The sequence below is a fragment of the Phascolarctos cinereus genome, unplaced genomic scaffold, assembly GCF_003287225.1.
Source record: "Phascolarctos cinereus isolate Bilbo 61053 unplaced genomic scaffold, phaCin_HiC Scaffold_8;HRSCAF=390, whole genome shotgun sequence".
NCBI classification, from domain to species: Eukaryota; Metazoa; Chordata; class Mammalia; order Diprotodontia; family Phascolarctidae; genus Phascolarctos; species Phascolarctos cinereus.
Window position 1 is genome coordinate 783,159 of NW_027556291.1, and position 17,987 is coordinate 801,145.

Below are 17,987 nucleotides of genomic sequence, written 5' to 3' on the forward strand. Positions count from 1 at the left end.
ACTTCTCCTTGCCTTTTTTCTTTTTTTTTATAGCATTTTTTCCCAATTTCATGTAAAGATAATTTTCAACATTCATTTTTTAGAAGATTCTGAGTTCCAAATTCTTCTCCCTCCCTCCTTCCCCTCCACCCTCCCCAAGACGGCAAGCAATCTGATATAGGTTATACATGTGCAATCATGTTAAACATATTTCCACATTAGTCATGTTGTGAAATAAGAAACAGAACAAAAGGGGAAACCCACACACAAAAAAAACCTCCAAAAACAAAAAACTGAAAATCCGTGCTCCCCCTTGACCTTGATGGTCCCCTGACCATCTGAGTTCCACCTTTATGGGAGTCCTTTCCTACAGCTAACATTCCAATATTCAGGAATTTGTTTTGGCAGATTCTCCAATACTTCTAATTCTTCATTTCTGGGCTTAAACTCCAGGGTCCTAAGACTGGTCAAGTAGAGCCCAAAGGTTCTTTATAAGTGAATAGAAATATTACAAATCAGGTTGTTGATCTCTGGAAACTCTATGCTGAAGAGACCCAAGGAACAATTTTATAATTTCAATGGAGACCAAATTTTCAACAGAATTTATGCTAGTCTTCCTTTAAAACTTTCTAAAAACATTTAGCTCTGATTGTCAATAAGTGACTTAATCCTAAGCAAATATAAGTGAAAATCATCTTCCTAAATGCTTTCCTCATCTCTGTAAAGCTACATTGAGCTCTCTTCTCAGGTCAGAAGAGGGTGATCACAGCCTGGGCCGCCCAGGCCACTGAGGTGGGCCATCTCCCCCAAGGCCATGGGCCTGGCTCCAGTTATTGCTACCTCAAGGTGGTATCGAGTGGGGAATCACTCCCCCAAGCCTCACCCATCCAGGGACTGGCCACAGAATCCTCTAGATGGGTTCCTGGGCCCTCTGTGAGCCACCGAAAGTTCTCCTTCAACAAATTTAAGAGATCACTAATGACAAGAATGATTTAATTATTTCTCATTGAAAAGAATTTAAAGTCAAAAAATCTATATTAACTCTGCCAATAAGAAGTTTTAAAGTTAGCTAGGTGGCTAGCTGGCTGAAAAGGAGGAACTAGCAATTCCACTGCTGAATCTCTAACAAAATGAAAGTAAAGAAAACAGAGGAAAAAGAAGAAAGACTGTAGCCTGTGTATAAAAAGTTAAAATTATGGCTATATAATTTTTATAAAAATTGAATTTGAGTGCTCCAGAGCTTATAAATTTAGACAGATTAGTCTCAAATTCAAACAGTCCCTCTTAGCCCAATCAAGAACCTTTCTTAAAGAAAATGAATTTAGGGGCCGCTAGGTGGCAAAGTGGATAGAGCACCGGCCCTGAAGTCAGGAGAACCTGAGTTCAATCCGACCCCAGACTAAACATTTGACACTTACTAGCTGTGTGACCCTGGGCAAATCACTTAACCCTAATTGCCTAAAAGCAAAAAAAAAAATGAGTTTAGGGTAATTCAAGGCAGACTCACCAATCTTCAGCTTGTAGAGACTTACCTCAGGCTCAAAGAATTTGGGTACAGACAGCGAGGGGAGTCCAACCTCCCAGGGCCTGTGTTCATGGGAGAACCATTGGCAAAAATTCATCTTGGTGTGTGTTTTCTTTTTGGGTCCTTTGCAGGGGCTGGCCGAGAGGTTGAGGTCCACTCATCATTGTCCCATCTGGGTTGCCAATAGTGTAGATTTTAAAATTGTCCAACCTACAACAAAAGAAACTGAGGCAGAGCTCTGAGCCAATGGCACTTTATTAAAGGGTCCCTGGTCCTCTCTAATGAAGTAGACTTCAGATCTTCCTCATGATCTGAGATACCCCCTTCCTCCAGGGCTCTATTTTCATAAGGTTTGATACCTAAACACTCTAGAGGGGCTACATAAAATGCAGAATCCCATTGGTTGATAGACCTTGCCTTGAGGGCCAAAAAATGTTGTATCAGTCAAAAATTGGTATATCAGTGGGGGGGTGGGGTCTCAGGTTGGGCAAACCATGAGACATCTCCACTGACATAAGATATTGGGCAAGAGAGGGTGGTCTGGAGGTACAAAAATAAACTGGGGGACTTTCCATGTAATTGAGTTGACTCCACCACACTAGGCTTGGTCACCGTAACAAGGAAAAACAAGGGCAAAAGGGCTCTACTTGGTTTCCTAGGATTAAGCAAGTGAATTTACAGTCTATGATTCACAACTCTGGAACCTAATATGCAGAACTTACACTCACTACCCCTTTGGAATCATATCAAACTAACTGGAATAAAGTAGGGGTCAAAATGACTCATTTCTCACACATCTCAGTCTCCTGGTAATCCACTGTGGGATCTGACCTCAGCCCAACACCATCTTCTCCCTGTAGTGGCCCTGAGAGGCCCATGATGGGTCTCAGGCCTCCTTCAAAGGACCTCTGGCTCGGGCACATAGGTACTAAGTTGGCCCCATTTTCTAAGTTGCTCCTATTTCCTATTGTGTCTCCTAGGGCTTTGAAGAGTGAAGTGCATGCAGTGAAATATGGGGACGAGTTCTTTCTCCGCTTCTGTTCTGATGGGCCGGGATCTTGTTTCTAGGACCTAATTGCTGGAGCTCACCCACCTGGCTTGGGCTGGCTTCAGGCTTGTTTGTTGGAGTTCATGATGGCTTTCTTGGTATGGCCTCCATTGACTTCAGACCTGTTTGCCTTCCATGAGCCTTTCCTCCTCCTCTGAAAGGTCGAAGTCCAGTTCTGGGTCAGATCCATTTCTCTGGGGTTTGCCTCGTTATTGCTCTTTCTAGGTCCTTTTCAGCTATTTGAGGAGGGGGAATGATGTGGGAGAGCTGGGCATCTCTATGATCTCTCATATGGTCCTCTTAACTGGAAGAAGCCACTGCACTTTTAGGAGGCAAAAGGAAAATTGCTAAGCTGGGGAGCATCCAGAGGAGGGCACCCAGGACAGGTAAGGGCCTGGCGTCCATGACATGTGAGGATTTGTTGAAGGAAGTGGGGATGGTTATTCTGAAGAAGAGGGCATTGACTGTCTTCCTGTACTTAAAGGCCATGTGGAAGGGAGATTATTTGCCTTGTTCTGCTTGGCCCCAGAGGGCAGTGCCAGGAGGACCGATGGAGGGAAAGCGTAGAGAGACCTATTTAAAGCCCGTGTCAGGAGAAATATTCCTGATGAAGAGTAGAAGGAGGTCCGTAAGTCCCCAAGTAGAGTCTGGATGACTTGTATATGCTGAAGGGGGATTTCGCTGACATATGTGTCCAACTGGGTAGGTGCCGAAGTCTGTGGCTGGCTCTCCAATTTGGTGACTCTTTTGCAAGTTACAACATGTGTGCAGAGAAGTGAATCCATGGTAATTTGAGGAGAGTGAGGACACTAAGCAGTTGAGTGGATCTGGGGAGAGGAATTTGGGAAGGCTTGAAGGAAGACAGGGATACCGAAAGGAAAAGAGAGGTGGAGATTTCTTGCAAAGGACAGAGCCTTGGTGGGGGCCTAGAGCTGGGATTATGGAAAACACAGAGCATACCTCTTGGGGAGGGGGTAGCTTCCTGCAATGGGGAGCAAGGGTCAGCAGGGTGAATCCTAACCCTCTGAGGTGTCTCATTAACTGGTCTTGGTCCTAGCCAGACCTTAACCAACTCCTCTCTTTCTTTGGCCTGGTGACTCCCTTTTCAGAAAGGCTTGAGTTTTGAAGACAACACATGTGTGATTGTGTCAGTGGGAAGGGATGACCCCTCAGGGGCTGAGAACAATTTAGCTTCCTTTTAAGGGAAGGCCCTCAGGCCACCCACTGGGATCAAACTCCTCTGGAGGAAGCATTTCCTCCCCTCCCTTTCCCTGACCCCAGCCAGGCCCAGAGCATTTCCCACCCCCACTCCCTTTCCTGGATTGCACATTTTAAACAGGTGAAAAAAAGAGAAAGCTTCAATGTGTCTGGTGATGGCAGGGAGGCTAAAGCTGGCGGGAGGGGGGGCGGCAGTCCTCCATTGACTATTTCGAGCCTCATTCTTCTCAGAGACAAAACACAGGGTGAAGGCCAAGGAAAGCAACACTGAGCAATAGAGAGACAGAGATACAAAGAGAGAGGAGAGAGTTGGACAGCGAGAGTCAAAAAAAGGCATAGAGAGACACACAGAACTGAGGGCAAGAGGTAGGAAAAGGCTGAAAGAAGAATACAGAGAAAAGGAGAGAAAAGTAAGGGGGGAAATGAGAGAAAGAGACAGATAGGCAAACAGGGAGAGAGAGGGAAAGAGGAGACTGAGCTGAGGGCCTGTCCCGGGGTCTGGGCCAATACTAATGGTAATGCCAGGTAGCACCATCTCCGTGCTGCAGATGGGCAAACTGAGGCTCAGAGAAGTTTGGGGCCTTGTCCAGAGTGACCCAGGCCACTGTGTGTCCTGGGTGGGACCCAGGGCTTCCTGACTCTGAGCCCAGTTCTTTGTCTACTACATAGGCTGACTCTTTATCCACTACAGTAGCATTGTTTTGATAAATAGAAAGTACTGAGGTTAGGACTCACCATTTGACGCTGGACAGTGCATTTGGGCAGAAGTGCCATTTAGAACAACCACAGTAAACTCCACATAGAAAAAAATCACATCATAAATAAATCACAAGTGCAAGAATGAAGAGCCTTTTGCAACTGCAGCCTGCCAGGGAATGTGGAGGATCACAGAAAGTCAAATGGACACCTTGGATAGCCGAAAATTGTACATGTTTTTGCACCGACAAACCCAGTGCAGTTTGAATGAGAAGGGAAGCCAGTGATTGGGGAGGGGGGGAAATCTCTGCAACAAGTTTCTCTAATCAAGGTCTCATTTCCAAGATAGACAAAGAACTGAATCCAATATATAAGAATAAGAGCCATTTCATAATAGATAAATGGTCAAAGGATATGAACAGGCACTTCTCAAGCTTTTTAACAAACATTAAAGAATGCTCCAAATTACTAATCATTAGAGAAATGCAAAGCAAAACAACTGTAAGGTCCTACTTCTTGCCCACCCGATTGGCAAAGATGACAAAAAAAGGAAAATGAAAAATGTTGGAGGGGCTGTGGGAAAACAGGCCTACTTGTACATTGTTGGTGGAGCTATGAATTTGTGCTGCTGTTCTGGAAAGTCACTAAATTGTGTCCACCCTTTGTCCCAGGAAAGGTCTTTTTCTAGGCCTAAGGCCCAAAGAGATCAAAGAAACAGGAAAATGCCCTGGGTGGGTATTATTATAGTAGCAAAAATCTGACAAATTAAGTGGCTTCCCATCAATTAGGGAATGACTGTAAATATAATGGAATGTCATTTGTACCATAAGAAATGCCAAAATGGACAAGTTACAGAGAATACTGAGGAGCCTTATGTGGAGTCACTGAAGTCTCCAGAGAATGACGTTTAGCTGCACTCGAAGTAATGATAATAATGTAAATACTCAGCTGTGCCCCAGCTAACTCTGATTTCATTTCTTTTCTCAGTATCCTAAGAGGCATCCTGAGGGCTTTGGCCACTGCAATGCTTCCCCAAACCTGGCTTTTCCAAAATGTCGTTTACCAAGCAACAGTTAGCACAAATCATCCCCCCACCCCACCCCAAAGCTTGGCTGCTTTTTCCCCGGAAACACGGAGACACACAGATGTATGGGAAGAGTGTCTTTGGAAGCTGTGGGCTGTCGGGGATCAGGCGTGTGGCCAGTGAACTCCCAGCGCTGGGTGCCAGGAGGACTTTCTCCTTGCATGCTGCCCTTGGGAAGGTTCAGACGGGAGGTGATGAGGGTGCAGTATGAGGCCCCCTCTGGGTTCACTCCTCCCCACCTTCCAGCCAAAGTCCCAAAGTCCCATGATCATTTCCAAATGATTGGAAGCTAGTCCATATAGTCAGGAGGTAATAGGAAAAGGCTCCGGCCCTAGGGCCCTAGCTGAGAGCTTAAGGGGAAGGGGGTCCTGGGTTTGGCGGCGGCTCATCTGGGAGAGGCGCCCCCCAGGACTGTCACACACTGTCACACACTCCATTGGAGGAGAGGTGGGGGAGGTGGGGAGGGTGGCGGGGAGGAACCCAGGGGAGAGGGAGAGGCGCGGGGCGGGGGGGGGGCAGGAAGAAGGGAAACTGATGGTGCTGCCCCAAGAGAAAACGCGGGCTCCTGGGGCCGGGGGCGGGGCGCCTATGGGGCCGGGGGCGGAGCCTGGGCTCCTGGCAGGAGGAGGAGGGGGAGGAGGCGGGAGAGGCTGAGGTCTGGCCACTGAGCCCCGCCAGCGCGCAGCTAGACGGCTCGGCATCCGATCCCGAGGGAAGCCAGGGTGAGCGAGCGGGCCTTGGAGCCGGGGAGCCGGGGCTTCTCCCGCCTGCCCCTGCCCCTAGCCTCGCCGGATGCTCCCGGGCTCTGGCCAGCCCGGACTGTCTCCCCCCGCAACCCCATCCGTGGCCTTCGCACCCCCCCCCGGCCATGCTCCCCCTTCCTGTCCCTCTTTCCCCCGATCCGTGGCCCTGTTTCCACCCCCCCCGGCCATGTCCCCCCCCTCACGACCCTGTCCCCCCCTTCCCCCTGTCCGTGGCCTCCCCCCCTCCCCATCCGTGGCCCTGTCCCTCCACTCCCTGGCCCTGTTCCCCCCCCCCACCCCGTCTGTGGCTCTCTCCCTTTGCCACATTCGTGGCCCCCACATGCTTATGGCACTACCTCCCCCATCCCCAGCATTTCTGAAATACCTCTTACTCGAGGTCAGGTATGGGTCTAGGCATTGGGAACGTATAGAAAGAGAAGTTTCAACCCTGGCCCCAGCAGCTACATTTTGTCTGTCTCTCCCTCCTCTCTCCATCTCAGGAGGTTACATCAGCCCTTATGTTCCCAGACACCCTCCCTTACACATGGACAGAAGCATGTGCTTAGAGCTGGGGGGGGGGTGCCCTGGCTGTCTAGCCTGGCTCGGGGGGGGGGGGGGGGAGCAGAGTTACAGGGAATTCTTTTCTGTCCTTCTCCAGCCCTGAGCCTCCTCCCTAGGCCCAGCCTCTCTCTCTTCCAGGATGGAACTCATGATGGGGGAGCCTAGGATGAATGGCTTGGTCCCCAGGGGGCCCCCGGAGCCTGAGCAGTAAGTAATGGGCTGGAGCTGGGGAGGCCAACTTGGCCCAAGCTGGGTCTAGGCAGTAGGGCCCAGAAATCCTGAGCCAAGCCCCTCTCCCCCCTCCAGACCCCAGGCTGAGCTTGCTGGCTTCCTGCCCCGGCCGCCCCCCGGGAAGAAGGCAGTCTCGTTCTCTGATGTGAGTGGCCCACCTTCCCCCTTCTTCCCACGCTTCTCCCCTGGCCTCTGAGTCTCACGTTCTCCTCCTGTCCCATGTTGCAGTTTGAAGGGAAGACTTCTCTGGGCATGTCAATGTTCAACCTCAGCAATGCCATCATGGGCAGCGGAATCCTGGGGCTGGCCTATGCCATGGCCAACACGGGCATCCTGCTGTTTTTGTGAGTCCAGCCGCTAGGCCTGGGGTGGGTTCTGGGCACTGCGTGGAGGGCTTCCCCACTGAGCCCAGCCCCATTTGCTACCTCCCCCAGAGCCCTCCTGTTGTGCATGGCCCTCCTCTCGGCCTACTCCATCCACCTCCTGCTCACGTGTGCTGGCTTTGTTGGTAAGTCCTTCCCTCTCTCCATCAAACAAACCCGTCTCTGCCGCTCTGCCCTTCCCTTGGCCTGTCCTGTCCTGTTCTGTTCCACCCCTAATCCCTGCCAATCCGCTCCCCTCTACAGGAATCCGGGCATACGAGGAGCTGGGGCGCCGTGCCTTTGGGACATCCGGAAAAGTAGCTGCTGCTGGAGTCATCTGCCTGCACAACATTGGGGGTGAGGCCGGATGAAAGTCCAGGACCCTGCAGGGAGAGGGGCCTGGGCTTGCGGGTCTCATGTGGCCCAAGGCTCAATCCTCCCTTCTGCCACCCTCCTTCCTTTTAGCCATGTCCAGTTACCTCTACATCATCAAATCAGAGCTTCCTTTGGTCATTTGGACTTTCCTGGACTCCAAGGTCACTGACTCCAGGTGAGCACACACACAGACACACACGCATGCACATGCACATGCACACTTGCACACATACACACACACACACACGCATACACTCAGGCCTTCCCCTGTTCCTTGTCTTTCTAACCGTCTCAGTTTTGTACAGAGATGTCTCACTCTCTCTGCATCTGGTTTAACTCAGCTTTCTGCTGGGAATGGCCCGAGTCCCCTTGCTCTCTCTGGCCAGCACGGAGGGACCAGCTCACCTTGTTCTGGCTGTCTCGCTCTGAGCAGTCATCTGTCTCAACCTGGCTTTTGACAGCCCAGCTGTTTTGATCTTACTGTCCAGCTGTGACTATCTGGCTCTGTGTGAACAGCTGTTTTGGCCCGACTGGCTGTCCAGCTGTCCCAATTAGGATGTCTGGCCATCTCGAACTGACTGTCTGTCTTGCTTGGACTCTCCTGCTGGGAGCACTCCTGGTCCCTCTTTTTGATCTTGCCACCTTGACCTGGCTGTCCAGTTGGCACTCTGCCTAGGGGGCTGGGGGGGTGGGGGGAGTGGGGAGGGAGCTGGAAGCCAAGCATGGAAGAGTTGGGAGGTACCCCAGAAACCAGCCCATATTTGATCGAGGCTTCCTTTCCGCAATATCCCTGCCAAGTGGGCCCCAGCCAAAAGAAGGGGAGCCCCCCACCTCCCCAGACCTGGCTGGCTGTGCTCTGCCGCCTGTCTCAATTTGGCCAGCCAGCCGTGGGCACCGGCTGTCCCGCGTCACAACTGACTGGCCATCTCTTGCAGCCATTTGACTACTCAGCTGTGAGGGTTCTGCCCAGGAGTGTCAGTGTCTGAGAATGTGTGTCTGACCCAGACCGACTGGGTTTGCTTTTTTGAAGGGCTTGGGGGTGCTGCCGGAAGCAGGCTGTCTGCCTGGGATCCTTGGGACACCTCAACCTCCTGGCCTGTCTCTCGCTCACCCCTGCTGTCTTTTGCAGCCCCTGGTTCCTGGATGGCAACGTTCTCATCATCCTAGTCAGCGCCGGCATCATCTTGCCGCTGGCCCTCATGAGACACCTGGGTGAGTCAGGCAGGAGAAAGTGAATTCCCTGGGGGAAAGACAGGGGCGGCAAGGAAGAGGGACTGGATCGGAGGGCTCCCAAATCTAATCCTTTGCCCATGTGTGTTCCCATCCCTATCCTGAACAGGGTACCTGGGCTATACCAGCGGCCTCTCCCTCACCTGCATGGTCTTCTTCCTTGCTTCTGTGAGTTTGAGGGCCTTTGAGATTGGGGAGGGGGGATCCTCGGGATAGGAACCCCACCCCATCTGTCTCTGCTCCCATCCCCTTGCAGGTGATCTATAAGAAATTCTCAATCAAGTGCCCGCTGACTGATGGGAACTCTACTGTGGAGACTTTCAAGGGCCTCAATGACACCTGTGAAGTCCGGCTCTTCACCATCAACTCCCAGGTCAGGCTGCCTTCCCTGCTCGCCCTCCCTCCCCTGCCTTCCCTGCTCGCCGCCCTCCAGCCTGCTGTGTTTCCCAGTGCTGGGCGCCTGGAAGATCACTCCCTTCCCCATCGTGGGGAGGACCAACCAGTTCCCAGGAGGGGGACAGAATGGAGGTGGGGGAGAGCCCATTCGGGGGAAAGTGACAGGAGGGCCATCATGCCACCATCCCTGCTGGCTCCAGCCCAGATTTCCCCCCAGACAGCCTACACCATCCCCATCCTGGCCTTTGCTTTTGTCTGCCATCCGGAGGTCCTCCCCATTTACACAGAGCTGCGCAGGTACGGAGGGACGCCACAGCTGGGGGGGCCAGGGAAGCCAGGGCCAAGGCTTGGGATGATGGTGGGACCTGGAGATTGGGGATTGAGGAGCCAGGGCAAGAGAATGGGATGGGGGCCCCTAAATGAGGAAAAGCTTCAGAGGAATGCGGACACGTGACCTTTGTTTGTGCCCAGACCATCCCAGCGCCGGATGCAGGCTGTGGCCAACATGTCCATTGGGGCGATGTTTCTTATGTATGGACTGACAGCAACGTTTGGTTACCTTACTTTCTTTGGTGAGAGGAGGGAGGCTGAGGCCCTGGGCCCAGCGACAGGGGGGTGGGGAGGCTCCTGCCCTGGGTCGATGTGCATGTGCGTGTGTGTGTGTGTGTGTGTGTGTGTGTGTGTGTACATGCGTGCGCGTGTATGTGTGTATGCACATGCATGTGTGCGCATGCCCCCTTCTCAGGCTACGTGGAGGCAGAGATGCTACATCTGTACAGTCAGACAGACTTGCTGATCCTTTGTGTGAGACTGGCCGTGCTCATGGCTGTCACCCTCACTGTCCCTGTCGTCCTCTTCCCGGTGGGTGTGCATGGACAGAGTGGGCAGGGAGGGCAGAGGGTGGCCAAGAGGGAAGGGGGAAGGCTCCTGCAGCCTTCCATGACCCCTGCATTGTCTTACTGCCTCCAGATCCGCCGAGCTATCCAGCAGCTGCTGTTCCCGACCAAGGCCTTCAGCTGGGCCCGCCACGGTGCCATCGCCCTTGGGCTCCTCACCTTGGTCAACATTCTTGTCATATTTGTGCCCAACATCCGGGACATCTTTGGAGTCATTGGTCAGTTTCCCCTCTTTCCTCTGCCCCTCCCAACTGCTGCCCCCAGAGGGCCACCATGACCACCCTTTCCTTCCTCCCAGGAGCCACCTCGGCCCCCAGTCTCATCTTCATCCTTCCCAGCATTTTCTATATCCGAATCATCCCCAGGGAGCACGAATCCTTGGCTTCTCGCCCTAAGATCCAGGTGGGGGGGTAGAAATGCCCACCAAAGAGTGAAGATCAGGAAGGAGGGGCAGTGGGGTGGGAGGCAGGAGGAGGCTGAGAGCCAAGGCCCAGGGAAGTGTTTGTATGAGATTGTGTGGGGCTAAGCCAGGACTCTTGCCCTGGTCTTTAGCTCTCCTTCCGGCTCCCATAGGCAGCCACCTTCGCAGCTCTGGGCATTGTGATCATGATCATGAGTCTGGCATTCATCTTCACTGACTGGGCAGTAACTGGCCAGAGCAAGGGGGCAGGCCACTGACTCAGAAGCCCAGCTGGAGCCTTCCCCAGCCTGTGACCACCATGCATTCCATCTGCTGTCAGGCATGCATGGGGAGATGTGGGAGACCCTGAGCGTTTGTGTGTCTGGGTGAGGGGAGGGGGGAGGAGGGAGAAAGGGGAAGAGACAGGCGAGGGGGGAGGAGGGCTCCTGGGGCTGAGAACAATCCAGAGGAAGGGCCAGGCTGGGCTGGGTTCCCTCTCCCTGCAGGGATCAAAGTCCCCAGGAGGAAGCAACCCCAGGCCTGGTGTCTGTGGACCCCTTTCCCCAGTGGGGAGGAGATTGACTTGTTGGCTTCATGTTTGAGAAAATGCAAAAAATAAAGAGAATCTGGGAACCCTGGCTCTTGTGTGGTTGTGTCTAAGTCCTCAGCCCCAGAGAGGAAGAAAGGAGGGCCAGGATTCACATGACAAACCTCCCGGTTCCCAGAATCCTAGAGTTGGCCTCTAGTCTAACCTGGACCTAAACAAGGACTGCTACCTCTGTCTATAGGCCTGCTGGGCCCCTTGGAATGGCCCTGGGACTGAGGACATGTCACGTCTAAACATTCCCCACTGGCTGCTTCTGGGCCCAGTTCTCACATCCCCTTGAACCATTGCTTCTTCAGGATGGCCCTTAGCCACTCAATGTCCTTTCTCAAATCTGGTTCTCAGAAGAGAGGCCAGGCCTCTCAGCAAGGTCTGAACGAGGCACCTCCTCAGGCCTCTTCATAATGATGTAGCCCCAAATCACAGCTGCCATGCCCACCCCTACATACCATACCATGCACACACATCACATACACCACATACAACAGCAGGCACATCCACGCATGCATGCCACATACATATACAACATATACCACACAATATATACATGTGTATATACACCATCCCACATACACACAAAAATCACATGCACACATATCACACCTAGACAACAGAGATATACGCACACAGTACATCACACATATACACACATACATGCTCAAACACACACATGCACGCGTGCACACACACACACACACACACACACACACACACACACACACACACCGTGGACTTCTAGTTAGTGAGAGTTTCTAGCCCCTCGATATCTTCCTCTGCTGCATGTCTGTCAAGCCAGTTCTCCCTTCTGCTCTTTCTGAAGCTCAGTGCAGTCACTTGGGCCCAAGATCTTTCTGGCCCCTGGTTCAGTTGGCTTTCCTTCTGCTTGGTACCTTTTTCAAATTTGCTAAACACTGTGTGTGTGTGTGTGTGTGTGTGTGTGTGTGTGTGTGTGTGTGTGTGTTTGTCTACCTCACAGATACAAATAGGTCCAAGCATAGCTCCCCAAGGCACTCCACTGGACACCTTCCAAGTTGAAATTAGAACTATTAGTGACTACTTTGGGGGTCCTGCTGGTTCTAAATCTAACTGACTCAACTCCCCTTTGGCTAACACCCACATGCCCCTGGCCTGGACCCACACACCTTTGTGGTCTTCCAGTCTGACAGCAAACTGTTCAGTCCAACATGATCCATTCTTGGCGTTGAGGAAGCCGTGCTGCTGCTTCTTCTCGATGATAACAACCCTCCCTTTCTTAATGCATGCTTGAATTTGACTGCAGCAGCCAGGTGGCGCCATAGTGCATTGGGCCTGGAGTTAGGAACCCTTAACTTACTGAGTTCAAACCCAGCCTCAGACCCTTCCTAGCTGTGTGACCCTGGGCAAGTCCCTTAAACCTGCTTGCCTCATTTCCTTATTGTAAAAGGAGCCAGAGAAGGAAATGGCAACCACTCCAACAACTTTGCCAAGAAAACCCCAAATAGGGTCCTGAAGATTCCGACACAGCTGAAACAACAACGAATTTGCTCAAGAATCCAAGTCAAGCTCACTGGCCTCCCTCGACCGAGCAAATAGAAGGGGGAAGCTCACAAGAGACCTAGGTTTTTCTCCCATGAGACCTATTCCAAGAACTTCTTATTTTCCTTATGAGGCAGAGATGGGAAGAGAAGAGAAACATAGAATGGTAGAAAACAGACAGAATAAAGCCCAAAAAGGGAGTGGAAGATAGGAACAGAGACAGTGAGAAGCAGAGCCTGGGAAATGAAGAGAGACGTAGACGCAATCATCATCCTTTCAGGGCCTGTCCTCAGTGCTCCTTTGTCTTCCCAGGGCCAGAGAGGGAAATGTAGGGTGAGATGGCAAGAGATAAGAGAGCTGAAGAGAGAAAGGGGAGAGAGAGAGAGAGAGAGAGAGAGAGAGAGAGAGAGAGAGAGAGAGAGAGAGAGAGAGAGAGAGAGAGAGAGAGAGGAGAGAAGGAGGAGAGAGAGAGGAGAGAAAGAGAGAGGAAGATGGAGAGCAGCCCCTGGGAGGGAGGACCAGGCCAGGCTGGGGCCCCAGGAGCCCATTGGTTGGGCTTGGGGCAATGTGGTTTTCTTGGCTTCCTGTTCACTGGGTGCGGAAGTTCCCCTTCTTACCCGGTCACTAGGGCAGCTTAGGAAGGCGAGGCGAGGAAGAAGGCAAGAAGGGGTGGCTGCCATGAGCCGGGGGTATCGGGGAGGGCCCCCGCAACACCAGCAGAATGTACCCTCTGGCCTTCTGCAGGATCATGAGAACCAGCGGCTCTTTGGCCTCCTGGGCCGAAAGTGCTTGGTGAGTGTTTCCAGGGAAGCTTTCCCCCTTTCTATTTGCTCTGCTGGGGACCCTCCCTCAGGAAAGGGGGGGGCTAAAGCCAGATTCCTGGGGGGTGCTGCCTAATGTTCTCAGGTCCCTTTCAAGTCTCCACTGACTTTGTCTCTCTCTTTGTCTTGGGGGCTGCCTGGAGACAGACTCTGGCAACCTCAGTGGCCCAGCTGTACCTGGCACTACCCAGCACTGGCGGGCGCTGGCAGAAGGAACGGAGTGGAGCCATTTGCTTTGTGAAAGACAACCCTCAACGTTCTTATTTCATTCGACTCTATGGCCTCCAGGTACAGGCCAGTACAAGGTCTCTCCGTGACTGTCTGTCTCATGTTCTGTCTCACTCTCTCAGTTTCTTTTTACTAGGAAGGACGCCTCCTCTGGGAGCAGGAAATCTACACTCAGTTTGTCTACTCTGCTCCCACTCCATTCTTCCACACCTTTCCTGGTGATGTGAGTAACTGGCCAAGGGGGTGGGAGTAGAGGGCGAGGGTGTTGGGATGACTCAGGGATGAGGGTTTTTACATGGCTTCAAGGATCTGAGAGTCTGGTGTTTGATGGAAGATGAGGCAGTCCCCTGAGAATTGGAGCTAACCACTTTGGGGTGGGGGGGAACATGGGGATTGGGTCCATTCCCAGGACTGTCAAGCTGGCCTGAACTTCGCTGATGAGACTGAGGCCCAAGCCTTCAAAACTTTGGTGGAGGAGAAGATCCAGAAACGAAGCCAGAAACAGAATGCTGGTGAGAGCCAGAGAGGAGAGGAACGCTAGGGAGCCTGCCTCTCCATTTCCGTCCCATGGCTTTCCAGGCCTTCCATCTCTCTCCCCATCTCAAGGTCTCTCCTTTTGAGTCTCTGTTTCTCTCTGTGTGTCTGTCTGTCTCTGTCTCCTCTCTCTGTCTGTCTCCCTCTCTCTCTCTCTCTCTCTCTCTCTCACACACATACACACACACACACACACACACACACACACACACACACACACACACATCACCTTCCTGTTGCCTGTGCTCCAGATGATGATGTTCTCTTGGGGTGGGTGCTGAGCTGGGGGGAAGGCTGGACAAGGGAAAGGTCATGACCTTTGCCCTTCACCCTCCAGGATCTCTCAGCACAGAGAGAAGAGGGGGCACTGCACCCCTTCCTCCCCAACCCAGTGGAGACCCCAGTGGTAAGCAGGGAGAAAGGGCCAGACCGGAATGCACAAACTGAGTCTGACCCTTCCCACTTCAATCAATCTTGTCCTATTTTTCCTCCTCCATCTCTAGTCCCAGCCAGTTCCCTGGGCTCCCCATCTTTGAGCCTGGTTGCTGTGGACATACAGAACCCAGACATTACATCCTCAAGGTACCGGGGGCTCCCTGCACCAACTCCTCCTCCCCCGGACAAGAAGCGCTCAGGGAAAAAGAAGATCAGCAAGGCCGACATTGGGGCCCCGAGTGGGTTCAAGTGAGGCCCTTTCTCCCCTGCCACAGCCCCGCTTGTCTCCTTCCTGCCCTTCCCCCACGTGAATGGGTGTGCTAGACATTTAGAAAGTGCTTGGGAGGTGGAGCCCAAACCCAGCAGTGGTGCTCCTCCTTCCAGCCCTCAGCAAGCATCTGCTCTAATCAGCCTGGGACCCATGGGAGGCAGAGAGCCCAGCAGACCTTTCCAGGGGACTCTGAGGCCTGGGAGATCCCTTTCACCTGGAGGAATTGTGGGGGGAGGGGACTCTGGGGACAGCTCAGAGACCAGAGTGTGCAGGGTTGGCAGAAACCTCCAAGGAGACCCTTGGGGAAGGGCTGAGGCCTCTGGAGTAGCTCCTGGAAGCCAGGGGGAGGGGCTGTTGGTGGCCTTGGTAGGAATTGGAAAGTCTGGGTTTGAGCTCAGCTTTAGCCAATTCAGGTGGTTGGAGACAGAGCCTGGCCTAGAGGTGACATTGGAAATCTTGGAAGGTGAGGAGTCCAGGCCAGGACTTCTGGGGCTCCCCACCTTTGGGGGAAATGAGATGGCAATGGCTCAGATGTTATCAGATGAGTAGGAAGATGACCAGAAGTAGATCAAGTCCTGGAAAAGGAGGAAGGAGCCTGAGAAAAGGCCCCCGAACTTGGTCTTTGAAATTAGGCCATTGATGACCTTGGGAAGAGTCCATTCTGTTCAGTCAGATTAAAGGGTGGGGAGTGGGAGACCCAGAACCTCCCATTCCCCTTGCAAGGGGAGCAGCAAAGAGAAGGCTTATTTAAGACGGTGGAAGCCCAGAAAGAAGAGCCAGTGACGAAAGTCAGAGAAGGAGAAGCTGATCCCCAAGGGTGGCTTCCTGGAGGAGCTTCTAAAAGGCTAGGATTGAGAGGGGGGCAATGGTGGGGCCACAGTAAGCAGCCCTTCCCTTCCTATTGGTGGGGAGCAGCCCCAGAATTGGGAAAGAGCACAGGGGAAGAGGGGAGGGGAATCTGGGGAGGGTGAGATGCCTTCACCATGGCTCTAACCTGTGCCTAACCCAAACCTTCTGTACTCTCCAGGCACGTCAGCCATGTCGGATGGGACCCTCACAGCGGATTTGATGTATGTTCCCATATCCCCATTGGACACAGTCCTTCCTCTTAGCTCCTCTAAACCCTCCCCACAGGAGGTAGGATTGGGCCTTAGGGTGAGTGGGATCTGTGACCCTGCCTCCAACAGGTGAATAACTTGGACCCTGACCTGCGGAGCCTCTTCTCCAGAGCTGGGATTAGCGAGGCCCAGTTGACTGATGCAGAGACCTCCAAGCTCATTTACGACTTCATTGAAGACCAAGGTGGGCTAGAGGCTGTCAGAGAAGAGATGAGGCGGCAAGGTAAGCACCCCTGGCCTGGCCCCTTGAGAGGTTCACCCCAGGGCCCTGGAAACCTCATCCTTTCATGAAAACCTCCAAATCTTGAGGCCAGGCCCCAGAAGCTCCAGCCCCTGCCCATCCTTCCTAGGGAGATCTGGAGGGGGGAGGGGGGCAGAGGGAGAAGGGATAGAGGAAGGGAGGTATTCATGCCCCCCCCCCATCTAACCATGCACTCCCTTCTTGCCTTTCTGGTGTCTGTAGGCCACGTTCCACCCCCTCCACCCCCATCTCGTGCTGGGCCCTCTCAGCGATTCCCTGGCTCCTCTGTGGCTGGGAGCCGGGGGGGCCGGTCAGGTCCCCTCCCTCCAGTGCCCTCTGGGATTGCTGGGGGGCCTAGTGGACCTCCACCAGTTCCACGGGGGCCCCCACCTCCTCCTGGCCGGGGGGGTCCCCCACCTCCACCACCACCTGCCTCCCACTTGGGGTTGCCAGCACCCCCCCAGCTGCTGCCACCAGCCTCTGGGGCAGGGCCACCACCCCCTCCCCCCCCACCACCACCACCTGTACCATCTCCACCACCTGTACCATCTGCATCATCTGTACCACCTGCACCACCTGCACCTATATCTGGGGGGGAGTGTGGCCCCTAGAGGCCGGGGGGCCCTGCTTGAAGAGATCCGACAGGGCATCCAGCTCAACAAGGTGGGGCTGGCTGGTGCTTGTCGGGGGTGGGGATCTTTGGGTCAACATTGGGAAGAGGCTATTGGGAGATCTTGGTGGCAGTTCTGAGTCGAAGGGAAAGAATATGAAAGCTGAACAGGAGGGCAAGATGGGGAAGCCGAAAGGCTGGGATGAGGGTTTGGCTTGCTGTGCTGAGCCGGAGATTTAGACTGGATCGGGCCCTCTCTGCAGACACCTGGGGCCCAGGAGTTCCCAGCTCCTCCGCCCTCAAGCTCTGAGGGGCTGGTGGGGGCCCTCATGCATGTCATGCAAAAGCGGAGCAAAGTGATCCACTCTTCAGGTGAGAAGTGAAATAACCCCCAGCCTTCCCCTCCTCCCCAAGGCAGGGTGGGAGCATCTTGGTGGGCTGGGCTGGGCTGGGGTGGAGGGGGGCCCGGGGCTCTGGTCCTACTCACTCACTCTGCACCCTCTTTCACTCCCAGATGAAGGGGAGGATCAGGGGGGTGAGGAGGATGACGAGGATGAATGGGAAGATTGAGGAAGCCCTGGCGAACCGAAGAGCGCCCTCTTCCGTCTGCCTGCCCCAAGCTCTCAAATAGACCTCCTCACTTCTTGAAGTCCTGCTCCTAGCCCCCAATGTGATAACGATGGAAGAGGTCAGAGAAATAAAATAAAATGTCCCCTAATTGCGCTCTGCTGGAGCATAAAACTTGGCTACGTCGTCTCACTGTTCTCATTCTCTGGTGAAATTATTGATTGTTTCTAGGGTCAGGTTTTGTTTTGTTTTTGTTTTTTTCTTTCTCATCCTTTCCAGCCTGTTTAGTTACTTTTAAA

The 17,987-nt window shown here is 53.3% G+C and overlaps 2 protein-coding genes across 3 annotated transcripts; both read left to right on the forward strand.

The window, feature by feature from the left end:
• The first annotated feature begins 6,166 nt into the window (after nt 1–6,166).
• Nucleotides 6,167–11,382, forward strand: SLC38A5 (solute carrier family 38 member 5). Of its 2 annotated transcripts, none has more exons than XM_020976533.2 (16): nt 6,167–6,272; nt 6,952–7,061; nt 7,161–7,230; nt 7,314–7,429; nt 7,520–7,593; nt 7,712–7,804; nt 7,913–7,997; nt 8,952–9,034; nt 9,162–9,220; nt 9,309–9,425; nt 9,666–9,745; nt 9,920–10,020; nt 10,194–10,309; nt 10,418–10,562; nt 10,643–10,746; nt 10,918–11,382. In XM_020976533.2, the coding sequence occupies exons 2-16, from the start codon at nt 6,994–6,996 to the stop codon at nt 11,020–11,022; spliced, it is 1,416 nt and encodes a 471-aa protein (XP_020832192.1). In that variant the 5' UTR covers nt 6,167–6,272; nt 6,952–6,993; the 3' UTR covers nt 11,023–11,382. The 2 variants fall into 2 exon arrangements, with proteins under 2 accessions (XP_020832192.1, XP_020832193.1); XM_020976534.2 differs by having other exon boundaries at nt 6,168–6,272; nt 6,993–7,061.
• Nucleotides 11,383–13,462: 2,080 nt separating this feature from the next.
• WAS (WASP actin nucleation promoting factor) lies at nt 13,463–17,866 on the forward strand. The gene is given in 12 exon segments (XM_020976532.2): nt 13,463–13,655; nt 13,832–13,972; nt 14,049–14,135; nt 14,322–14,424; nt 14,784–14,852; nt 14,950–15,130; nt 16,180–16,222; nt 16,340–16,493; nt 16,734–17,118; nt 17,120–17,174; nt 17,385–17,493; nt 17,636–17,866. Coding segments are annotated over 12 exon segments (1,497 nt in total). The 5' UTR covers nt 13,463–13,541; the 3' UTR covers nt 17,692–17,866.
• Nucleotides 17,867–17,987: the final 121 nt, after the last annotated feature.